General features: G+C 40.0%; 1 protein-coding gene across 1 annotated transcript; it reads right to left on the bottom strand.

The window, feature by feature from the left end:
• Positions 1 to 992: 992 nt before the first annotated feature.
• Positions 993 to 18,202, bottom strand: C1AH12orf75 (chromosome 1A C12orf75 homolog). The gene is made up of 6 exons (XM_030238544.1): positions 18,055 to 18,202; positions 10,985 to 11,009; positions 5,407 to 5,442; positions 4,390 to 4,469; positions 3,568 to 3,603; positions 993 to 2,085 (listed from the first exon to the last, which is right to left on the bottom strand). The coding sequence occupies exons 1-6, from the start codon at positions 18,095 to 18,097 to the stop codon at positions 2,078 to 2,080; spliced, it is 228 nt and encodes a 75-aa protein (XP_030094404.1). The 5' UTR covers positions 18,098 to 18,202; the 3' UTR covers positions 993 to 2,077.
• Between the last annotated feature and the right edge of the window lie 3,654 nt (positions 18,203 to 21,856).

Consider the following 21,856-nt stretch of genomic DNA (forward strand, 5'->3'; position numbering starts at 1 on the left):
CAACTATCCCACCACCAGCTGCGAGGAGCTGTTCATCAGCAATCACCTCTTTCCTCCCTCTGCCCACACATGAGGCTTCAGATGTCAGTAGCAGAACAAGTGATGTTCGAGTTTAGCCCTGTCCACCTCTTTGATGATCCTTCACAACAACTGAAGGATAGAAGTGAATAAACAACTGGGTTGATTACTGGCATCTGCTGTTGGCTTTTTGGGCACAGGCTGAATACTGATGTATCCTAGGATGACAGGTGCTTTTTCTGCTTTGGGAAAGATAATTGTGATCAGGTCAGGCATTGCTCTGTACTAAATAAACTTATGCAAACCATTTTGGCCATTTGTGGAACATGTGAAGTGGAAACTATACCCTCATATTATGGTAAGCAGGTAGGAGAAAAGCCTGCATGTTTATCACCCAGGGCTGCTTGAATCCTCACCAATCTGGCTTGCAAGAACAAGACACTGCAGATATAATCTACAAACTATCATTCATACTGAGAGATATTTTTAAGCCACATCTTAATCTTTAAGTTTATTTCATCTCAGTTTGAGGTCAATGGTCAAGAATGAGATACATGTTTTTTGTCAGGAACTGGAAGCCTGAAATCATTGATAACACAAGCAGCAGATTTCTGGAGAATAGCAATAAATAATGTCACAAATAATTAAAAGAGGACAAGCAAGGAATACTTTTAAATATCTCTTTTTGCATGCCTCACATCAAACTACCACTAAAAAAAAGTGAAAGCTGCAAGTTACTGGAAATCATAGTCAATGGTAGTTCATTGGTAGTAATGGGTATGAGTGAAAAGGGCAGTAATTTCATGGTTCACAGCAGCTTCATGTCCAAATTTTATGGTTTGCTGTTTTCTTTTAATTTTAAAAATGGCCATGAATGTACAGTAATATATTAACATGGTGCAGATTGGATGGGGTTTTTTTGTTTGATTATTTAAAGTGTATGGTGTATCAAGTCCCATTAAAAAGAGTTTGACTAAAGAATAATGCAAAAGGCTTTAATAGTTTAAATACTTATTCAGCCATCTGTAAATGTACAATCTGTTTTATGTTCTATGTGAAACTTACAATTGCTATTAACTTAAAGAATTTTAAAACCTGAACAATTTGCTAAAGTAGTAATAATTCTCATTCTGTTTCAATTTGCCATACTGGAGATGCTTTCCAATGAGACAGGGATACAAAACTCTAATAGTGATCAAAAGTCCTCTACAGGTCAGGAAGGATGCAGCACTGGAGTTCAGTCCCACTATCTCTGAAAATACTATCACTTCATCCTTAGGAAAGGACATGTTATTATTATTATTACGTGGAAGGGAATATAGAATAGTTTATTTTGTTAGTATTTTTTTTACATGTAATGCTTTATAAAAGAGATATAGCATATAAACAGACATGTAAATAATACAATGAAGTATATCGTTCTTATTTGAATCAATTTCCTTGAGCAACATCTTTTTACAAGGTGAAAATTAAACACTAAGAATTTGTCTCATGGTATAAAAGGAACAGTAATAATTATAAAGAACCTTAAGGTCTTTAACTTGTTTCATTCTATTCTTAATATTTCACAGCAAAAATATTAAAATTTGCAATATTCTCAAAAAGATGCAAACTTGTCAAATATATTAATCTGAAGTAAAATAGCAATTAATATAAGGAACCTATCATAGAAACTATTGAGTGGACAGTAGTGATGGTTTTCTATATAAAATCTATCAAACTTGTTTGAGGAAATATATGAAGCGTAGCTGATAGCTGATGGAATCTGCAATATGGCCACAGAGAAATAAGTTGCAGATCATCAAAGTTAGCTCTTGTGCATAAACATCCACCATGAGTTCACTAATTTCATCTTTCACTGGAAAACAGCAGGAGGTTTCCATAATGCAACTATCATTGGAAACGGATTCAACACTGTACTCTAAGCTTTATCCGTAGTTGGAACTTGCAACAGTTTGGATTTTTTGGTGCTCTGATCTCTCTTGCTCTCCGGAAGGCTGTGTAAATATCAAAATCTTCAGCACAAACACAGCTCTCTCCAAAGCACCGGCAACTGTTCTTAAAAGACTGTTAAAAAAAAAAAAAAAAAAAAAGGGGAGAACAGATTTAAGTAGAATGGTAAAGCAATAGTGGAAAAGCAATACAGGAATGTTCTATACATAAACCAGAGAACTAGGTCATCACTAGAAGCTGAGAGATTTGTAGTCTGTGAACTGCAGACACAAACACACATAAACTTGTGGAGCTCAGAGGAACCTTTGCAGATTTGAAGCTGCTCTTCTGTGTAAGACTTGAGTCAGCAGCTAAGCCCTGATCTTGCATGAATGAAGGCAAAGCACATTTTCAGCTATTTTAAATAGCAAATTTTCAGCTATTTTAAATAGCAAAAAAATGTCAAGTGATTGATTCTATCCAGCCTGAGGCATTCAACTAAAGCACCTAGACAAGGACCTAAGCAACTCAGACTCTGTTCATAAACCACAGATGGAAAGCTGCAATCTCAAGATGGTGCTTGAGCTTTGACCTGGTCATGGTTCTAGCTTAGACATCTTAGCCAGGTTACCGAAATTAGCTGTGAAGACCACCTCAAGTTCTTCCTGTTTAGGACTGCTCCTACAAAAGTTCTGGGGCTTTAACCACTCATATAATAAAGGCACTTATTAGATGTGTTCTGCTCTACAAGGCCTGCATCCAGTACCTGTATCCAGCACAGTCAAAACTGTTTCTGGCTCTTCACCTAAATTAGGAAACAGCTCTGCTTCTTATGGAAGTTGTTGGCAGCTTAATAATTTTCAGCTCCCCACTGTCTAGACATAAAAACAGTTCCCTATCAAAATTTGTCAATGTTTATTTAGTTCAAATACTGAATGGAAACTTGTTTTTTTTTGTTTTGTTTTTTGTTGGGTTTTTTTTGTTGTTTGTTTTGTTTTGTTTTGTTTTTGTTTTTGTTTTTTTTTTTGTTTGTTTGTTTGTTTTTTCTGCAGACATGAACTTATAAAGCATTTTTTATTAAGCTTAGTTAGTCAAAACTCTTCACTCAGGAATAGAGCCTATAAATCTTTAATGTCCTAGTATAGCTGGTGGAAAATGAAGCCCCCACAGATACTCTCATAGCAAAGGAAAAGCTCCAATACATAACTTAGTGGGTGACACACTATGGTCTTCAAGATCCTTCCAAAAAAGGAGATGTTTTTTAACTGCAAAATCCTCATTCCTGGAAAAATCTTTGTCTCTGCAGATGTTGATCTGATGTACCTCACCTCTCATGGGAGGTCTGAGTACCACTAAGGACATTTCATTTTTATTTGCTCCCAAATTAAGTTTCCTTGCTTCTCAATTTTCACCAAGAAGATGACTTTACTACTGTCTAGTTTATATCTGCACCCACTGAGAACTGGTCCCTCGTCCAGCCTTTAGAAGTTATTATGCAGCTGGAAATGTAACTTCATGGTTCCCAGACCAACTTAGAGCATCACAGGGAGCATTGCTGCCTTGTTCTGTTCAACAAATGCATGCCAAGCATATAATGTCAATCAAAACATACTGTACCTCGGGCTGTTTGCATCTTGATGTCTTTATTTCCTTCTAATCTTAATTAGAAAATGAAAGACAAAGATGGTTAAAATCTTAATTAAAAAAAACAACACGTGTTTTGTTTAGTTAGTACTGTTCCAAAACTGGCTACTTTTATTTTGGTTAAAAGTGTTACTGCTTTTCATTTTCTTGTTTTGCAGCAAATTGTGAAAGCACCAGTCAGTGACTAGACTCTGTGCTGTACATATGCGACAACAGCATTTTTTTTTTGTGTTAAATCAAAACAATATTACATTATTTAATAATTACATGTTTATGACTTGTCAAATAGCTATAAATCTAATGCTTTTTCCCACTGCTCAAAAATATAACATGGAAAAGAAACAGTTTCTGCTGGGTTTCATTTAAGAACAGAAATAAACCTGAAAGCAAGCACTTACTAACTGTTATTACTGGAATTCACCACAATGCAAGTAAATACCTTCGAAACTAAAAATAGTGCTGGGGCTCTTCAAGTGCATCTATCACAGCCTGTTAGTCCTAATGGGGTTTTGTTTTCTTTCAGTTTACAGAGCAGTCAGAAAGTGGAGAAGATGTTCAGAAGACCATGTACCTGCACTGTCAGCATCTGCTCTAGGATCCTTCTGCAAAAGTGTGTTAAATTTTAAATAAAAGGGAACAATCCCTTTGACAAGTATAAATAGCCCTACAGCCTTAAGAGGCTTTAAGGCTAGTCAGTCTGTCTGAAATAATAATTGATTTTTAAAGGACATACATCCTTCTAGATAAAATGATCCCCGGAAAGCAAGAGAAAATAAATCCACAACCTGCCAGTACCTTTGGGTGCAGCTTTTGTCTGACTGGGAGCCATGGCAGCTGCATCTGACGGCAGGCCCACGTACACCCCGCCATAGTTCCTGGTGGAGAAACAATTACAGGCACATCAGAGCTCAGCTGGGATGCTTCTTCCTTTGAAAGGAGCTACTTTTTTACTCAAATTCCTGGTGTTTATCATGAGATCCCAGCTGTCTTGTGACAATAATAAACCCCACCTGCCCAGATTCTTCTGAGTATATCCAGATGAGGACAGAGCTGATGTTTGACACTGGGGCCACCAAAGTGCCACACTTCAAACAATGCACACTAGTTAAATAGCACTTTGACCTCATTAATAAATCCAACCTGCCTACCCCTGCTTAGGGTCACACTTGGAGAAAACAATTAGTATAAAGGATCACAAGTGTCTTAGGTACTTTCATGGCCCAACCCTCTCCCTTTCACGGACTTGCAGAGGATACTTTCTGGCTCCAAAAAGCCTGTATGAATAGGAGGGACAGATGAATGGGGGTAAAAATCTGGGTCTTTAAAGCCTCTACTGTGCCTGGAGTTACCTGCAGAGACTCCTTTTACACTGTTCTGCCCTGTTAGGTGCTGAATTAATCACACCTCCTCCAGCTCCCTGGGGGTCTGAGCCAATTTCTAATTTGCTTGATGACAGACTCATACTTCCTTCAATTTCCAGCCCAGCAGAGATCTCCCACAAGCGCTAATGTCACCTTCTGTGGTGGTGCTGATGTGAAGGCAGAGGCCACCCTTATTGAGCACACCACCTACAGCTGCTAGATAATGTGCTCTTTTTGCCACCAAGTTCCCACCTCCCCAGCTCAATAACAGGCTGGGTGGACTCATCAATAGCCAACTCTGTGTGAGATTTCCTCTTCTCTTTTTGTTTCTCCTCTGCTTTGTTGGTGTTGCTGGGAGTTAGGAGGGGGGAAGGAAGGATGCAGAACCAGTGGCAGAACTTGCTGCAGCCTATTGCAAATAAAGCTAACCCTGGTTGAGCAGAGCACCTACCTCCTTTTGTCATCATCTGATATGGATTCTTCTGCTCTGCAACATCAAAAGATACAAAGCATGTTAGCAGATTGTATCTTTCAGGTGCTCCATGTCCATCTAGGTAAATTCAGAAGCAAGGGAAGAACTATTACTGACTCCCGTTTAAGTTAGGGCATCCACCATTCAACAAAGTACTCACACAGGTATTAAAAAGGGACAATTTTCCAATATAAGGCACAGAAGAAATAAAGGATTAAGAAAAGATACAGCTTACTTTTTATGACCCCCACCAGTGAGATCTGAAAACAGATTTGGGAGCAGAAACATGTGAATTAACACTATTCCTGAGTGAGTCCCCACACTACTCCCCACATAAAAGGAACATTAGGGCTCTGCATGGACTGGACTGCTATTCCCCTAAAGGAGGAAAGAAAGGGACTGGGTGTCTGTGCTGGCATGTGAGTGAGGATGAGGAGAGAGAACCTTTCACAGCAGTTATTACCGAATCCAGAAGCTGTTAACAGAGACTCTCTATAAAATGAGGCACTGCAATTCCTATTGTTTGCAGACCAAATGCTGTTATTAATCCCATATAAATGGGCAATTACTTTAACTTTAAGGCAAAATCACAGGTCAATCTGTAGATCAATAGAGTCACTGAGGTTTGAGTCCTCCCAGTTATGTACTGTTCAATGTAGCTGAATGGGAGCAGGGGTTAAAGTAACCAGCACTGATGTGAAGGCAAAGGTAATACAAAAAATATAAAGAATTTATTCTTATTCCTTCAGTGTGCAATGCCTGTGCTGCAGTCCCAGTCTGTGTCCCAACATCAGTCATCACACAAATCACTCATCCACCTTTGATTAAATATTTGGATTCTGAGCTCTACTTCCATGACTGGGTATGGATGGGGCAGCAGCCGCATTTTAGCTGGGTCTCTGACCAATTTATTTACTCTAAAAGGTTGATGGGCCTGCTGTTTAATTGCTGGGGCTCTATGCCCTTACAGGGCCCTGAAGTCAATGGGATTTTGGCCTGAAGAGCAGAGGGCTCATAGCAAGATGCAGTCTTAAGTGCAAGAAAATGCCATTAAACCTGCTGGGAGGGGAGCAAGTGCCTTAAAATACTGCTACAGCTTGGAAATTTTCTGACATCTACCTTCTTCCTAAGGGCCAGAACATTACCAACTATCCTTTCTTACAGTGAGTAAGGCTACACAGGTCCTTTTAATAGTTGAGGCTTGGAGAAAATCTTATTATTTTGGTAAATTATATTTATGCAGGACATAGCACTCCTCGTCTGCCGTCTTTGTCTATGTCTTACCACTCAAGAAAGACTGGTCAATAAACTCCTCATTCCCTGGTCCTCCTGCCATCCCTTCCTGGAGGAGCCAGAGACATTTCAGAAGGCATTTCCCATCTCCTGTGACCCCGTGTAGTCACATAAGTCATCTTTAGTCTTCACACACACTGACAGAGAATGCGGAGACATTTTTTCTTGAGGACTGTGAAGCTGGTCTGTAGGAGTGTGGGCCAGTTTTTCCTGAAGAAAATGGAAAGCCTGTGTATATCGGTGGGTGGAAATGAGGATGTATTTTTAGGGGGAAAAAAATTTGACTTAAGGAAAGGGATTCTGGGTCCCAAAAGATCACAAACAGTTTTTTCTGTTGAACCAACCGAATGTGTCACAGGATTGATTTTCTCATACAATTTGGAACATTTTCTATAATCCAGATTAACCATTGTCTAGAGAAAAGAGTTCTTTAAAAGCACCAACAACTTCAGGCACAGCTTGAAGCCTCTGGAATGGAGTTGTAAGAATAATCATCAATATTGTTCAACAGGAAATTAATGTCAATTTAAAAAAAAAAAATCCTGGTAGGAAACAGGGCCATTTTCTTCTGTTCCAGAAATATTTTGTAATATGGCATCACAGACCATTCCTGTAATTCTCTCACCAAAACAAATTATCCACGTCTATGATTAGGCAGGCAAGAGGGTTTTTAAACATTTTGCTTTCTTCCTTTCCTCTTACTAGCTATAAATCAAAGTAGCAATTTAGCAATACCTTTTTCTTCAAATGCATGACAGCAAAAATAATCTGGGATTGTACAGACAACAGCTCTTGGGCTGGGCGATGACTGGGGGCAAACTGTTGTAGCCCTGCCAGAAAAGAAGGAATGAGCAGAGATAGGAGTAACATGGGAGTGTGAGAGGGAAAAGAAAGAAAAATTTGGACCATGGCACTTAAGGAATGAGCCATTTAACACACCTTTCTGGGGGCTCAGGAAGGAATGGTGCCCCAGTTTATTTACTACACATATTCACACACCTCTTGCCTTCACACACGATGCAAGGTGCCCACTAATTTTGCATGTTTAGTGTCTGCTGAGCCACTGAGACAGGTGCTGCTTCTGTGCCCAGGCTGAGTGAAGATGGGTGGCTCTACAAAGTAAAGCCACAACAGCAGGGCTCAACCACGTGGGAGCAAGTCTGGAGAGAAGCTCCTTTGGTTTCGGCAGTGTTCCCATTGCCACATCTCCTGGGCTCACATGGACACAGGAGTCTAGCAGTCCTCCAGGGACAGCAAGCTAGGATAAGCTTTTCTGCACCAGGAATAGACAGCAAAAAGAACTTAACAGTTCAAGGAGCTTCGTGTTGACTGGCTGCTGTGGCTGCCTCAGATGCTGTTGACATCAGCAGAGGAACTGGGACCATGGTTGTCAGCAGGTAGCATGGGCAGAGTCCTGGAGCCAATGGGCAGATTTAAGAGCAAATCCACAAAATGGCATTCTATTTACAGCTGAATAAGTGTTTCTTTTCGTAAGGTTTTGTCTGTCCCAAGAGTCTTCCTGTCACCCAAAGTCTGAAAAACACACTTAGTTCATCTGTCAGCTTTTACATCCATCATTCCTATGTCCATTTGATGGTAAAAGAAGCTACAATTTGTCACATATTTTAAATGTCAGATGACAGGCATTCACACAAATTCTTTTCATCCACATTTTTCTTACCTTAGTTTTTATGGCTCTGTTTCTGCTGAGCATTATAGAGACTCTTTCTAGCTATGTTCAGTAGTCCCACCAGAAATAATTCACTGAATTTTGAACAAGTGACAGACAACTACTCCTCAGATTCTTGGTGTTTCTTGGGAACAAGGGCCTTTCATTTGTATTTGATGCATTTCCTCTCAATATTTTGAAACAGGATTGAACTGCTGTATCCTTTCCTTCCTACTGTAACTAATCCCCAGACTAGGCTACACACTGAGTACCACAGGCATTGCATTACTTTCTAGCATATCCTTTACTTCTCTTACAGCTAGGCTTTCCCAATTAGCATTGATGAATGTTTCTTTATTAGTGGGGCAGGAGTATGGACTGAAGCTGGTTGGCAGATTCTGGGGGGGCACACAGAGGTAAGACATGTTCTCAGAGCATGTGTCCTTGTCACCACACAGCCCTCAGAGAGGAAGACCCCTTTCAGAGGAAGATCACATCATCACCCCTATCTAATTGGTGGAGAAACTCCAGGTCCAGAGGGCAAACCAGCTTCTCCACAGTCATCCAGGAGGGCTCTGAGCAGGATCCAGCCCTCTCCACTTCCATCTGGCTGTGCACTCCAGGAGACATGGTGCTATGGCAATGAGTCACCATCAAGAAATGAGAAACCTCATGTTAGAATAACCAGATTTGGTATCAAAAAGCATGTAAGGATGGACACACCTTTTTCTGGATCAAAACTGATATGACTGAAATTTGACAGCAAAAGAAAAAGAAAAGGGTTATTTAAAGAGAAGCTTTAGCTTATGAAAGTGAAAAGGTGTAAAAAAGGTTATGTGGAACTGTAATATTAGTTAATATAAGTCTGATTTTTTTTCATTTCTATGAAATGAAAATAATTTTTCTGATAGTTTACTTCCTTCATAAAAAAATCTTCTGTTAAGTATTAGAATGCCTGATTAGGGTTTTTGGGTCATCACTGCCATTCCTCTTTAGTAGGTGTGTGTTTCTAACATCTGATGAGAAGGTTCAACCATGCTATTACTCTTATGGGTTGTTTGGTTGGCTCCACTAATCTTTATCTGAATGAGTAATAGCTCCAGGATCGACCCTTTCACTTTGTTGAAGACTGCATTAGTAATTGATTTTTTCCTAAGTTATCTTGATACTATTTTGAAACATGACAGATGAACTCACACTAATAAGTAGGATGTTCCCATTTTAACTCCTGCAGCCAGGCTCTAAAAATGTTTACACACAGTTAAACACAGTTCTGTTTATACACACAGTTCTACACATTCCCATAGCTTTAAACACAGGAACATGCCTACAACATTCATAATTCAGCAGTGCATGAGATTTTGAAATTTAAAACTACTGATGAGCAAAAAGAAGGATGCAGTTCTAAGTCAGTCCTTAAATCATCTAAATTGAGCAATAAATAAGGCCCTTCTGTAAATTAAACCAGTGGGTTTGTAAATACAGGAGTACTGACGGCAGTGATGCTGCAGCCTGCATCAAAAAGAGGTTCCTTATAAGATTGCCTTCTATAATTTATTGTCTGGCACTGCAAGTCCAGAAAACAGACTACAGAGGTAAGACAGATCTCAAGAGTATCTGTGGCAACAGTGTTGATCAGGCAAGTGATACCTGTTGTTAGTTCTCGACCTCGCTCTGTAATAGCAAGGACAAGCCTGTTGTTAAGCTCTTCCCTCCACTTGTTTAGCTAACTTGACTGCCCTCATTTCTACTCCAGGATTCCTCCATCTAATTAGAGGAGTTATTCTAAGCGAAGTAAATAAAAACAAAGGATATTCCTATTGTATAATATAACAATCTTTCCCAGGTCCCTCAGTAACAAACTCTAGTGGCAAATACCAGTTCCATGAAATAGGAGAAGGCAAGACCTCGGGAGGAGTTCTTTATGGTTTTCTTTGGTAGAAAAATACACTTATGGCTGAATAAAGCTGTTCCTATGCATTCCTGTATCAGCAAGTAAGTATAGCTGTAAAAAAGACCTTGCACATTTAGAGAAAAACAGGATGGGTAGGGCTGCCCTCTGCTACCCTGTGTCAAACAAATAGATACTATCTTTAATGCAGAGAATACCTAGAGAAGGTGGGTACTTTGAATAGGAAGTTGGACGGGGTAGCGGGTCTCATGCAAAGAAGGGGAATTTGTCTTAGTGGCTTTCTAAATCGCTCATTAGGCCTGGTGGAAATTTACGTGCTGGCTTCATACAGTTACATGGCCTTTGGAAAAAGGTGCACTGGCACATGATGGGGAAAAGCAGTTTGAAGTAACATAACCAGCTCTGCTATAAAACTGTCTCAACAGAAGCAGAGAAAAGAAATTTCTGTTAGAGAAATAACAAGCAAAGAAATCTGTAGAAAAGTAAACAAGACAAGGAGTTGTTTTGTGGCTATGAAAGCTGTCACTAAAGACAGTAAACATCTGATTGTGTTGATTATATGTTAGAAGTCAGATGAATCATATATGACTAAATCTAATATAAGGCTAATATGACTGAATGGTTATATGGCTAATATGTCCAGGGTTATATATTTAAAAGAGTAGAGAAGAGTAAGTACTTACACATCTTTAGTAGTCCCTGTAGCACCTAGGACAAAAAAAAAACCAAAAAAACAAAATATGTTTACCAGGTAATGGCATAATCCTCTAAACCAACCAACACTGCAGTAACTGTTTTTCTGTCTTTCTGTCCTAAACAACACAGAAATAGCAACAAAAATTTGCTACTGTAAGAGAACACATTTCTCGCAATTGTTCAGTTTATCCTTAATGACCATCCACACAATCCCTCAAATCTATCACATCTGGGCCAGACTCAGTGTGTGAAAATGATGCTGCTGTGGACCAGTGCCCAGGTGCAGTCACTCAAGATGGAAGCAACATAAGAAAAAAACAATCTTTCTGAATTTTTTATGCTTCCATTTGCTCAGAACTCTGGTGGTTTTGTCTGCCACAAAGATGGCACAACTAACCAGACAATTACCGCCAAACACCCGATTATTCTGCCATTTGATGCAGTTGTAGAGCTGGCACCATGTGTGTAAAATGCTGCCTCTTTCTTCCTGCCAGATAAACAAAGTTTTATAAAATGACTAGCAAAACTAATATAAACACTGGGACGCAACCCATCCAAAGCCCCAGACACCTAACGAGATCAACAACCCCTTAATTCATCTTGCTATTTAACAAAAAAACAAAGAGACAAAAGCTGCCACCTGGCTGCCTGGTGTAAGTGATTGACTTTTTTGTTTTGGTGACTCAGATATTTCTTGCTGGGAGATAAAAATTTACATAAGTACAAACTCTTTCTTGCTCCTCCCAAGTTACTAATGTTATGTTGTTCTTGCTAGTATATAATTCAGCTGAGTAACCAGTAAATTACCCCTTCTATTAATTACAGAAGTTAGGCCAGACATTAGAAAAACCTTTCACTTCTGCTTTCCTCTTAGTACGTAGCTGGAAAAGGTGATCTGAGCTCACTTTGAAATAATGGAAGTAGCCAATCCCAGAGATTTTTTGAGTTTGGAGGTAGTTTGTGGTTTTTTCCCCCATGGTACCTCATTTTTTGGAAAACTTTTATTTCTTCTGCTGGGGAAAAATATATATAAATAGCAAATACCTTTCATCTCTGATGTGTAAGGATATGCCTTATGCATTCTTATTTTAAACAAGAGGAAGTAATAGACCTGCAAGGTTTTCTGGCTCTGTCTGCCTGAATAGATTGCCTGAAAGGCAGAAAACACCCTTTACAGCTAATTCCTGAACACAATGTCATTCCCATTTCCTATGATGTGACTATCCCTCCTTTTCCCAGCAACAACACAGACTAGACTCGTAGGAGACTGTACACATTTTTTCTGTTAGTCTTGCTTCCAGAGTCAGCAAAATCTCAAAATCAGTATGGCTACATGTATCAGCAGAAAGCAAAGTTGGAGGGAGTAGCTCTAGTCACAATAAGCTCAGGCTCTTGCTTTAAAACTTTACTTCACCAGACAGCCCTCTGAGACTTTTTGGCTTTGCACATCTATGAAGCACTACATGTAAACCTCTCAAATTAATTATGTCCAGGTGGAAGGCTGGCATTGCTGTGCGAGCTCAATCTCTGTCAATGTAGGGAGACATTTTCTGCTACCAAGGCTAGTTCATCTAGTCAGCTCAGCAATGAGCCTTCAGGGCACCGCCTTGTACCCCTAGACAGAGCCCAGGCATCGGCAACACTTCAGACAACATGTGTTTTGAAAAGCCTAGCTGGAGCTAGCAAGATTTTTAATTTTTTCCAGAAGAAACTATTCCTTTGCTGTGCCTGTTCTGGACGAGGCCTGTAATTTTCTTATTTTTTAGTCTAAACTAAAAAATCAAACTAAACTCTGTGATCCAAATCAGTTTCTCTAAAAAAGTTCATGGTCCTTTCAGAGGCCTTTCCCAAGACTCTTCTGAGTCTCAGCACCTTGGATGCCCATCTGAAAAATGTGTCTTTCCTACAGGAAGTACAAAAAGTACAGTGTTTAATACACAAACTGATACCTCAAGCCAGGGGAGAAGAATTGTGTGCTAAAAGCATTGCTACACTCCCCAGAGGCGATAATCAAGTTCCAGTCAATCACTGGGTGCACTTCAGTGCCATGTCCATGTTCAGTGCCATGCCTGTCTTCAATGCATTACGGTACAAATACATCCTCACTCTGGAGATGGGAGATGTCACTCAAACCCACCAGCCTGGGCTTTGTGTAGAGCTATAAAAATCCATGTTTGGAAATATGCCACTAATGTTCACACATGGCAGCACTTGTTTTCTTGGAATATTAGCAAGGGTACACTGCTGAAAAATCACTTCAGTGTTTTGAAATTCATTTCGCACAAAAAATTTGAGAACTGAGTATGATAAAAACAAATTCACTTTTTAAGAGATCAGTTTTACTTTTACAGTAAATTTAAAAATACATATAAAAGGAAATACATTGTTTTCTATTTTTTATAAGCACAGCAAACCAGTTTATCCTCACTTTCATTGATGGGATTCCATTAATTTCAGTGGGGTTATTTCTCATTTTCACTAGCAAAAGTGAAAGAAGTGTTTGGTTCAAATTCACTAATTTGGTTCAAGAATCACTAAGGTACCTGACAATAGATCTGGGAGTGTTTCCAGTTAACAAAGGAGTTTTCTTCCTGCAAGAGTTCTGAGCTAGCAAATGAACATAATTTTAGCTAGGTATACTATAAAAAAATCTCTGTGTAAAAACTTCTACGTTTTTGTTCATTAGGGAGCCTGAACATTCCTTACACATAGATATTATTTCTCAAGGAACCAAAAACATCTCAGTTCATACAGACATGTTTATTTATTATAATCATTCACCCTTACCCTGTTACTTCACTGACATATTTGTCTAACTCCAGCATGTTTAGTGAGCAACACAATTTTATTGCTGCTCAAGCTCCTTCTGCCGGAAGTTCAGCCAAAGAATCTTGTTTACTACCAATCCACAAACACTCTAAAGCTTGCTCCTTAGCAGCAAGGCCTACTGCTCTCACAGATATGATGGTTTCCATAAATTACTTGAGAAAAGGCTCACATATATAAAACTTGTCCTTTTTTTTCCACTGTAAGAGCCTGGACTAAAAAAAGGCAGCACTTGACCCTACAAAGCCTTGTCTTGATAGGCTCTTGCTTGCTTGGTTTTTCTAACTGAAATTCAGCTAGACATTGAAGAGTAACTACAAAGCCACATCCATAAAAAATAGGCAATACTGAATTGTCCTGAATGATCTCTCTGCTCACACCATTCACACAGTAGGATCATGGCTGCATTTTGGTATTTTAGAGCTGCAGAAGGAGAAGAAAGAGTACAGTCTGCAAATAAATGGGCTCATTGCTCTGAGCCCCAGTGACTACAGAAGAAAAATATTCTGTCTAGAAGAGTGGAGCTGTGATCCCTCAGAAAAACCCCACAGCATTGAAACAGTGACAAGTCAAAAAGAAGACGAATTTATCCCAAAGCATCTTCCAGTAGGTGAGAGGGAGTTTTGCTCTTTCACAACAACAGCAGCTTCTCTTGGTGACACTGCAAGCTTTCAGTAAATGCAGGCCTAATACAAAAGATGGTTGAGAGACATGTACAGCCACTGAGGATACTCTTCTGTGCTGAGAAATGCATCATGAGTGAAGGTGAGAGGCAAAAGCTTCAGAAAAATATAAAAAGCACTCACACGAATAAAAATGGATATAAAAAATGCCAGGACCTGACTTTTGAGCAGATTATGAAACATTTTCCTAATATCTTTTAATGAATGATGCCCTATGACATTTTCTTGCACATCAGATTGCTACAAAAAGCAAATAAAACCCCTCCAAATTACACACACATACATGCAATTGTTAAGAATGAGTTTTCTACTGCAGGCTCCTTTCTGATGTGTTCCAACAGTCAGCAGTAAGGAAGCGCATTCTAACATCCATTAATTTATTCTATTTATACCCCCCTTGTAACTGAGGACAGAATATCATGAATTTGTTTCACATTGATTATTTCTTCAGTTCATCAGGTGGGAGTTTGGTACACAGATTAGACCAAATCAATAGAATGGCACAATGACTTCCTGGGCATTGCACCAAACTTGAAGTTAATAAATCTATTAAAACTTGGTGTGAAAGTTCTCCTTCATCATAACTTGACTGTACTTGAAGCTTTCCACAAGCTAAGAGCTTCTCTATATATTTAAATTAAGGCTAGACTGACAGCCTCCAAAGAGTACTATAATTTAAGGTGCTGTCAATGCTACCATAATAGATATGGAAAGGAGGAGGCAGTTAAAAAGTTTTACTGAAGAATCATTAGAATGAAGGGAAATGCCTTAACTCAGAAAAAAAAAAAGGAAATTGTATGTATAAGAGCATATTTTTAAAAGACACACACACACAAAAAAGAAGAGCTATTATTGAGCTTCTAAAACTCTAGAAAATAACATGAAAGAAGGATATGTAAAATGAGACAACAAAACAGAAGGAAAACAGCAAGTTAAGAAATAAATAACTATAATCCAGAGTTAATACATAAAATAGCTAGGTAATTTAAGAAGGATGTAAATACATCAGTTTACTTGGATAACTGAAGTTGCCATAACTCAACTGAAGAGCTTTTTGCCACTGTCTGATACTCTGGAAAGAACATTTGAATGCTGTGAGTTATATTGGTGTTCTGAAGTACTGCACCACAGACTGAATATTATTCTACATCATGTCTATTAGTTTAGATCTAACAGACCATTGAGCTGAAAGCTCTGATGTCATTCTAGCCATGCAACAGAAGATAATATCATTAGCTAAACTATCACCATATATACATCTGCTTAGGAAAAATCAAATTAGGCTACAATTGGAATTTTACCAGAGTAAGAAAATGGGGATTGGTGTAACACATTTAACGTGTTCTGTGAAGTATGCTACAATATTATACTTAGTCATATGATATGACAGAGAGTGTTACGGGTTAATTACATGTTATGTACCTCTAGTTTTGACATTACTGACTACAGAATAGTCATAACTTTAGTATTAAAAATGTAGTCATGCTGTGCATGCCACAAAATTTATTTCTATTAACACAGTATTCATATCTTTTGGTGAAATTATATGAGTTGCATTTTCCTGAAAAGCTTGGGGATTCCAAACAAAAATGGTAAGTCTTCTCCTTCCCCTTTATAAAATAATTTTATTTTTATTAGACACACTTTGTAAGGAATGTTAAATGAAGTAAATAAATAGTAGACATCCGACATCTTGCTTTTATTACCAGCAGTTTGTTATTTTGAGACCATAGACTGCACAGAGTAATTCCTGACTGACAGTGGTGAAAGTGAGAAGTGAACTGGACCTTTCAGAGCTGCATTGGATTAGGACAGGTCTGTCAGTAAAACAGTAATAATTCCATTTTACTAATGATGGGGTTTATGTGGCATTGTTGGTTTTTACCTGCACTAAGCCCTTACAGATCTGTGGAATATTTCTAAAGAGCATGCAAAAGTTTAGCAAAAAATGCAAGTTCAAATATTTTATGTATAACATATAAGTAAGTTTAACTATCAAAGGGGTCAGACCATCATGAAAATACTTAATATATCTACAAGCCAAAACCTGTTCAAGACAACTACCTCTGGTGCAAAGGGACACATTTAAACAAACTTTGAGTTCAAAAAAATATTGCTGTCAGAGTTAGTCTATTTGACATTTACCCATTTGTACCCTGGTACAAGTTCCACAGGGCAGTCAAATCAACATCAACTTAGAAACTACCACAAATGGACTAATAATTGGTTCAACATTCTTGTCTGAACTTCTCTGGTGCTTTTATTCAGGAAACAGAAATGGGATGTGAACAAGCATCACCTCAGTGATATGAAGCTAGACTGGTCATATACAGAAGGAACTTCCAGTCACAGCAGTGTGGGAATAACTGAAAGGAGAGAATTAATGTGTGCAAATGAGACAGCTCTAACAACAGCACTGAATGTTCAAGCTAATTCATACAGTGTGTTCTTTATGGGTGAGAAAGGCCTCTGATGCATAGACATACCACCTAAAACCTAAGTTAAAATCATTTACCAGAAAAAAAGTAAGGAATGGCAGAATCTAATTCTCCTCCGAGTGTGGAGTTTAGAGTTGAGCAGCATTGCACCCCACAAGCATACACACATATGTACACCCTAGAGAAAGCAGCATCACTCACACTCACAGGCAGGACCAAGTCATGACTAGCACCAACCAAAGCACCACTGAAACTCTGGTTAAATCAAATCAAAACAGTAAGAGACGGGGGCCCAGTAATTCTAAGTTGTCCAACCATTATTTTGCATATTTTCAAGAGCTGAAAGCTCACAAATGCACCTGAAAGACTTGATAAAGTTACTGGAACAGGTGGCAATGCTTGCCAAGTGCAGCTAGGATGAAAAATTATTGAGAAATGCTCATATTATAATTACAGGGTGAAGGTCCACTTATCAGTTTCCATGTACTTTCCTATTCTGCGGGGGCAGGGGGGAGGAAGAGCACAACAGCACCATCTTCCCAGATCTTATCTCTTTTGAAAATAGCAATGAACAAATAAGGGAGCCAGCTGGACTCACCAGCCAGCAGTACACATTAACATGCATGAAACCTCAGTCATGGAATATCCTCCAACTTCTCCAACAAGCAAAAGGCGAAGATGTGGCACAAATTCATTTCAGAAGTGGCATTCGTGGCCTTATAGGGAAGAGAAGAGGATGGAGCTGACACCCCCGGCAGGATCGTTACGTCCAGCTCCCGGCCTGGGCTCGCCGCGCCTTGGGCAGCATCTGTCGGAGGTGGTGATTCTAGCGACAAGCGGGCACCGGGAAGCCGCCTGTGCCCGCGGCAGGGGCCACATCACCCTCTCTGCCCTGAGCAAGAGGATCAGCCTCGGGAAGGAAAGATGCTCTTGCAAGAGGGCGGGCAGCGATTCCCGCGGCTTGGACGGGCATCCCCCGCGCCGGGGGCTGTATCCCCGCCGACTGAGGGTGCGTGCCCGCCGCCGCCCCCCGCAGTCCCGCAGGGCTGCCCAGTACGGTGTGGGTCCCGCCGTTCGCCCAGCCCAGTCCGGCCCGCCCCGCCGCCCTACCTCGCCTGCCCGCGCCACCGGCCGTGGAGTTGCCGCAGCCCATGGACGCTGCCCTGGCCGGCGCTGCGCCCGCCGGTGCGGTGCGGTCACGGGAGACAGCCGGCGGCGGGTGGAGCCGGGTGGGAGATAAAGCCGCGGGGACCCCTCCTCCTCCTCCTCTTCCTCCTCCTCCTCCTTTTTTCCCCACCCATCGCCCGGGAAAACGTCGGCCCCGAGCGCCGCCGCCCAGCCCCAGCCCCGGCCCCTCACGGCACCCCCTCTTCGTCCCCAAGGAGAGCCACACCCCCGGCTGCCCCCTCGCCCGGGCGGGCTGGAGCTGCTGAGCCGGGGATGTGGCTCAGTCCAGGCTCAAGCCTGCGAGACTACGAACGACCCCCATTAGCAGGCGACAAGCCCAGAGCCTCCCCGGGCAGTGGAGATGCTCCTTGGCTCACGCGTTTCACGGGAGCTTTGGGACAGCCCTCATCCGCCAAGGGGAGCATCGGCGTAACCACAGGACCAGGCTGCAAACTCTGCATCTGCTATCAATAACATCCTGTTCACTATTTTAAGCAAATCTCTATGATTTATTTGGTATTTCTCTACTTACAAGAAACATAATGGTGAAACTTAAGACCCATTCAGTTGAGTAGAGCTACAGATTCACTTTTCCCAAGTAATATCAGCAGCACTGAGAAATATTAAAGATAAGTTTACAAATTCTTCAAGCAATCATTTTCATTCAACATTTGTGTCATTTACCAAAAAGAAATTGACTTTCTGTTAACCCAAACCTGTCTTCCACACAAAGGAGTAAAATACTCTTAAAATCTTGATGGCTTGGTTTCTCCCCCTCCATCCTCAAATAAGCAGAAAGCTGAAATCCAATGGATACATCTAGATACAACTGCAAATACTCTAGATAGATAGATAGCTACTACTCCTACAAGAAATTTGTTTAAGGGCTCAGAAAGATGTTATAGGGGTGTCACAGAAACACCAGTATGAGCATCACATATGCATCTGACTGATAATTAAGATTATCTACAAAAGGACCAGATATAAAGTGCTGCTGCCTGATCTTGCAGTGTGTTCTAAAAAGGGGGCAGGAGGGAAGAAATCACAATTCTCTTAATGTGTACTTCTTTCCCAAGAAGTACACATTAAAACAAAGCAGCTCCATAAGCAGCAGAGGCAATAACATACAGTCTCCTATCAATTCTTGCCCTAGAGAGGAACACCTGCATGGGCTCACTGATGTCCACCTCAGGACAGGGTGTAAGATCTCTCTCCTCTGACTGGCCACTTATTTTCATGTCAATTGCAGAAAGTCACTATTTTCAGGTATTGTCTATACTTTCCCAACAAATTGCCTGAACTGAACAATCAGCTTAAAATATAATAGGACAGGGCTGATGGGCACATAGGTTTGACCGCACAATTCCTTCACCCTCGCTGGCCCTACAGCAGACAGACAGTGCAAATGTGTGCGTTTTTCTTCAGAAAAAAAAAAAAAACCACCAAAAAAAACCTCACAAAGGTTCAAAACCACCTTTTTTTGATGCCCAGTTTTCTGAAATTCACACATTGAAAAATGAACCCTCAGGCCAAGCTTTCAGCACCAAGCATCAATCCAAAGCAAATTTTTTGTGGCAGAGTTAAGAAGGAAGAAAGGGTGCTCTGAAACAGTGCTGAAAGACATGCTCTGTAAGGCCCCATGGTTTTCTAATGTAAAAACAAACAAATGAATAAAAATACTCCCAGCAACCCATAGGCTTGGCACATTTTGAAGTATCTATGATAGTATTTTTAATATGCAGTTTACCTTGGAGGAAGCAGTAGTGATGAGCACAGAAACTGAGTCATGTCATCACATATTAGAAAAGGCAGCTGGGAGGCAAAATTCCCCTGGAGATGCCTTGACACCAAGCCACTGCCCTGGCCACAAAGAGAAGACATGAGGCTGGTTCAGAAACCAGCAGTGGTATTTAGGATAAGAGAAAGGTGATGTAACTTCTAAATGCTCTCACTCCTCCTACAAGTTCAGTGTATCACACACAAGCCTAGCACCCTGTGTGCACAATCTAAGGGCTGTACTAATATCAATATTAGTGCAAACCCATCCAAAGCTGGAGTTAGTAGCACTTTCAGGGGACTTATGACAGGAAATGTGATGTATTCCTCTATACAGTGTCTGGGATTGTAATGAGTCAGCCCCTCTCTTGGCAGCTCTATTGTACTTGCCTCCTACTACAAATGAGAAGACTCACTTTACTTTCAACTTTACTTGTGTTTTACACTAACAGAGCATTTCACTTTATTACTGAAAATAAATGGTAGCAAAATACAGTCACCTAAGCAAGTTAATTAAATGAACACTTGACATTAAAGGAAAGGAGCGATGTGTTACCTGCATCAGCAAACTCCTGCCATCACACACCCTGTGTACATCATCTCCTCTGAGAAAGACTGAGAGATGTATGGATGTAAACTTCTATAAGTATTTCAGAAGATGTAGTGAAAAAGGATTTTGTTATTCTTTCCCTAAATTAACAGAAAATTTGCCCAGATGAGAAAACAGGTTGATCAATGGGATTTATCTAAATCTGAAATTCCAGTGATTTTCCCCTTTTGGACATTTTTGCTGGATGGTTTTGCTGGAGTGCTTAAAATCCAAACAATCTGTCTGTCAAGCTGGTATGCAAGTCAATGGAAAGGATCTGTAAAACCCATTACTTCTGGGTCTTAGGGAACATCCCTTATGTGCACAATAATATATATACTTCTCAAAATCCTTTTTTTATGTAAGTATACACACAGAAACATTATGAATCCATTATTTCTTTCTAAAAAAAACATTTGCTTACACAAGGTTAGATCTCAGTTTTTGCAAGTATAAGAGCTAGACTTTGGTGATCCTTGTGGGTTCCTTCCAACTTAGGATATTCTATGATTTTTTTAGAAAGATATATATTGCTAATTAGCATCTTCTGAGAATTTTCTTTTGAACAGCGTCTCTTAAACATGGATGTTCTCAAAATTGCAAATGTCCTGAAAAAATTGTCAGTTCTTCATCAGTAGTTAGCACCATGGGATAAATTTTTTCCTAATCAAATCTACAACAGGAATTCAATTCAGACCAAACTTGCCCTGTTTAAGAGGGACAAGTTGCACTGCAAATATGCAGTCAGAGTTTGCCAATGCAACCACCTTGTTTATGGTTGATTCTCAATTCCATTGTTTTCAAGTTCTACTTCCCATGTTTTCAGGCTACCTTGTATTATGTTTCTCCCTGTCCAGCTTTACAGTCTTGCTAGAGCACTATTGTTTTAAAGTTGGCAACCTGGGCTTGTAGGTTTCACTGACTTCCTAAGATATTATGATACAGCATAGATGGTGCTTGTGAACACTTAGCCAGTAAATGACAGAAAGTTACGACCCCATTTCCCAGTAAGCTTGCAAGGATGATTCATCTTGAAAAATTCAGTAGTCCAAGCCTCAGTCTAACCAAAAAAAAAAAAGAAAAAAAGCACTCCTTTCCTGTGTTGTGTCCTTGTGTCAGCTGGGGATTGACAATTGGTTTGTTTTACACATGAATAAAGAAAAATCAATACATCAAGATATTAAATTATTTACATTTAGAAAGAGGGGGGGAAATCAAGAACTTCTTAGTAAAAGGTATCATGATTCCACAGCCCTTGAAGTTGCTCACTACGTGGCAAAGGGAGACATTGAGAAGATTTCTACATTGCTAGGAACATTTCATTCTTAACAAAAAGGGTTAATTTAATTTAAGGGTTAACTAATTTGATTTGGGTTACAG

This window comes from Serinus canaria, chromosome 1A (genome assembly GCF_022539315.1).
Source record: "Serinus canaria isolate serCan28SL12 chromosome 1A, serCan2020, whole genome shotgun sequence".
Classification (NCBI taxonomy): domain Eukaryota; kingdom Metazoa; phylum Chordata; class Aves; order Passeriformes; family Fringillidae; genus Serinus; species Serinus canaria.

Coding starts and splice junctions, on each gene's coding strand:
- C1AH12orf75 (XM_030238544.1), bottom strand. CDS start 18,097: ATGGGCTGCGGCAACTCCACGGCCGGTGGCGCGGGCAGGCGAG. Junction 11,010..18,054: donor CGGTGGCGCGGGCAGGCGAG/GTAGGGCGGCGG, acceptor TTTTTGTCCTAG/GTGCTACAGGGACTACTAAA. Junction 4,470..5,406: donor TCAGATGATGACAAAAGGAG/GTAGGTGCTCTG, acceptor TTTCTCCACCAG/GAACTATGGCGGGGTGTACG.